Source organism: Penaeus chinensis, chromosome 18 (assembly GCF_019202785.1).
Source record: "Penaeus chinensis breed Huanghai No. 1 chromosome 18, ASM1920278v2, whole genome shotgun sequence".
NCBI lineage: Eukaryota > Metazoa > Arthropoda > Malacostraca > Decapoda > Penaeidae > Penaeus > Penaeus chinensis.
In genome coordinates this window covers 14,337,600-14,340,099 of record NC_061836.1, presented here as the reverse complement: position 1 = coordinate 14,340,099, position 2,500 = coordinate 14,337,600, and the positions used below count along the sequence as shown (strand labels likewise).

At 40.2% G+C, this 2,500-nt stretch overlaps 1 protein-coding gene across 5 annotated transcripts in view; it reads left to right on the top strand.

Annotated features, from left to right (window-relative positions):
- Window positions 1-2,500, top strand: part of LOC125034827 (rho GTPase-activating protein 19-like) — a 17,426-nt gene that overhangs the window by 13,591 nt on the left and 1,335 nt on the right. For 4 of the 5 annotated variants that reach the window (XM_047626830.1, XM_047626829.1, XM_047626827.1 and 1 more), the window contains exon 9: window positions 1,972-2,500. This exon is cut by the window's right edge and continues 1,335 nt beyond it. In XM_047626830.1, the coding sequence (XP_047482786.1) occupies window positions 1,972-2,500 (529 nt within the window). Of the gene's footprint in view, window positions 1-187; window positions 296-496; window positions 1,004-1,971 lie in introns of those variants that run through there. The other variant, XM_047626831.1, reaches the window with a different exon arrangement.

The following is a 2,500-nucleotide window of genomic DNA, read 5'->3' as shown; positions in this document are numbered from 1 at the left end:
AATTCTCCAGATTTTCAGTTCACATGTATATTAATAGAAGAGAATATGAAATGTAGTCAAACTGAATACCAAGACTGATCTAAAACATGTGGAACTTCATGAGGTTGTACAGTAATACACTTCTAATTCACATGGTGGATTCTGCTATCCATTTCTGCTGAAACAATGTCTTGCTAACGTGTTCCAGAAACATCTTTTCCACAAGAATGTCAAAAATACCAAGAATAAGTCCCAGCCATTCTCCTCGGTTGGCTCTGTGAGAGTTAAACGTACCAACAGCGAAGACTTGCTTAGTGTGAGTTGGATTTAGCCTTGACTGTTCTAACTTGGAAGTGACAAATATTTCCTTCAGAAATTTCACAAAAATGGATCTAGTTGATACATGAAAACATTTTTTAAAGAAAAGGACGGGAAAATAAATATACAAGAGGATTATTGCATGCATTATAACTTCAGTGCTATGTCCCAACATTAATAGTTTGCATGTAAATTACAGAGCCCCTCCACCAGATCCCCAGAGCTGCGTATGTTCCGTCGCAATGCCGACACTGGCACACCAGATCGGTTAAGAGCCAAGTCCTTAGATGATTTGTCCTCACCCAGTAATGAATACCTCTCGTCTGGGAAGAACCAAATGATCATTCACCCTGCTTCCTTTCCAAAGCCTATTGTTTGGGCTCTAAAAACCCCTTATCCATTTCCCTGCGTGGGGACTTTATCAAGGAGCGACATTATTCCGCCTCCTCAGACCAAGATTCAGCCAGTGAGCCCCTCTCCCCCCTTCCCCTAGCATCCTTTTCCTTTGAATCAAGCTACGATAACCTAGAAGGAACGCGAGAAGCAGACCAGTCTTCCATGGATAATACAATGGAAGCCTTGTCTCAGTCCAACCTGATCTTCCCCCCTGGTGTTTATGATGAAACAAAAGAGAATGCTCCCCCCTGGGACAGCATGCTTGCATCTACCCCAGCTGCTGCAAAGCTGGAGGTTCACTCTCCCATCTCGCAAGCTATGTTGCATTCCAGTATCCCTCAGGTACTCCTCAACTTTTGCTTAACTATGGTTTGGTTTTGTTTTGTTTTGCTTGCTTGTTTATGGCCTGCTGATCTAATTATTCATATTAACAGACTAAAATACACTTGTTTACATATGAACATTAATTTACACATTTCTCTCCCTTGACATGAAACATGATCTACATATGCCTTTAACCCATGGCCATGGATGGCTAAAATATATGTTATATACACTATAGTTTTAGTTTTTTGTATTTATAAAGAGGTGGCTCCACAAGTAATTTGTCACCAAGGAGTCAATTATTAGTCCTATGTAGCTAACTTGTTTACCGTTTTACTTGATTTTCAGGAAGATTCTTTTTTATGGTTTTACAATGTTATTGTTATTATTTTAATGATATTGTAATAATCATAATGTCAATAATCAAATAATAAGTGTTGTTATCAATTTTACTAGAAGTGAGGGGAAGGAATTCCTGCAAATTCAAGGAGTGTGGAATTCAAGTATGGTCACTGTGGCCTAAAAATTGATGAATTGGCAGTTGAGCACTTGTGGAACCATGTGTGGGCAAAAAAAATCACAAAAAAACTACAGCAGAACCTGTAGCCAGTGGGTTAAGCAGTATACAGACACAGAACCTATATTCTTGTCTTATCTAATCTTGAACATGTAATCCATGTCACAAATGCAAACACACACACACACACACACACACACACACACACACACACACACACACACACACACACACACACACACATTCACTCTCTCACACACACAGCTATGAAGTCATTCTTACTTTTGTATATCAGATAAAATCTATTTTGTCTTTGTAGCTTTTTATGTTGTCAGATTGTGTCATATGAATGTTCATATTTCAAGCTTTCATGATAGAATATTTTTCAATCCCATTAAGATTCACTTAATCATGATGTGATGTATTTCATCTTTCAGAAAGTGATGATGACTCCTCGTAGCCGGTGCCCTATCATTATAAATTCCACAACCAGTTTATCAAATGTGCCCATTCCTGAAGAAAAAGACAGCCAAAATACACCAGTAGCAGATGTTTTGAGGACAAAAGAAAACTTGATTGAGGATGAAACAAGCCACAACTCACCAGTCATCACCAATCCTGCTGCCAAACTCAGTTCTCCAGTCCGACCCACCAAGCCCCTTGCAGACTCGACAAACCTGAGCATCAACACCACTGACAGCGAAATGAATGACCCTGATTACAACAAAGGTAAGGCCATCACAATCAGGAAAAAAAGGGATTCAGAAGACTCTTGTGAAAATGAAGGGGAAACGAAACTCAAGCGATGGGGTTCCTCAACCTTGCGAAGAACATTAAGCTCTGCCAGTTCCACAGGTTCCCTGTTTGGCAGCTTCTTTAGGCACTTGAGTACGTCTTCCTTAGCCCAGTTGGCCTCTCGGCTCAGCTCAGCCAGCTCTCTCATCAATCCTGAGGTTCAGGAGGAAG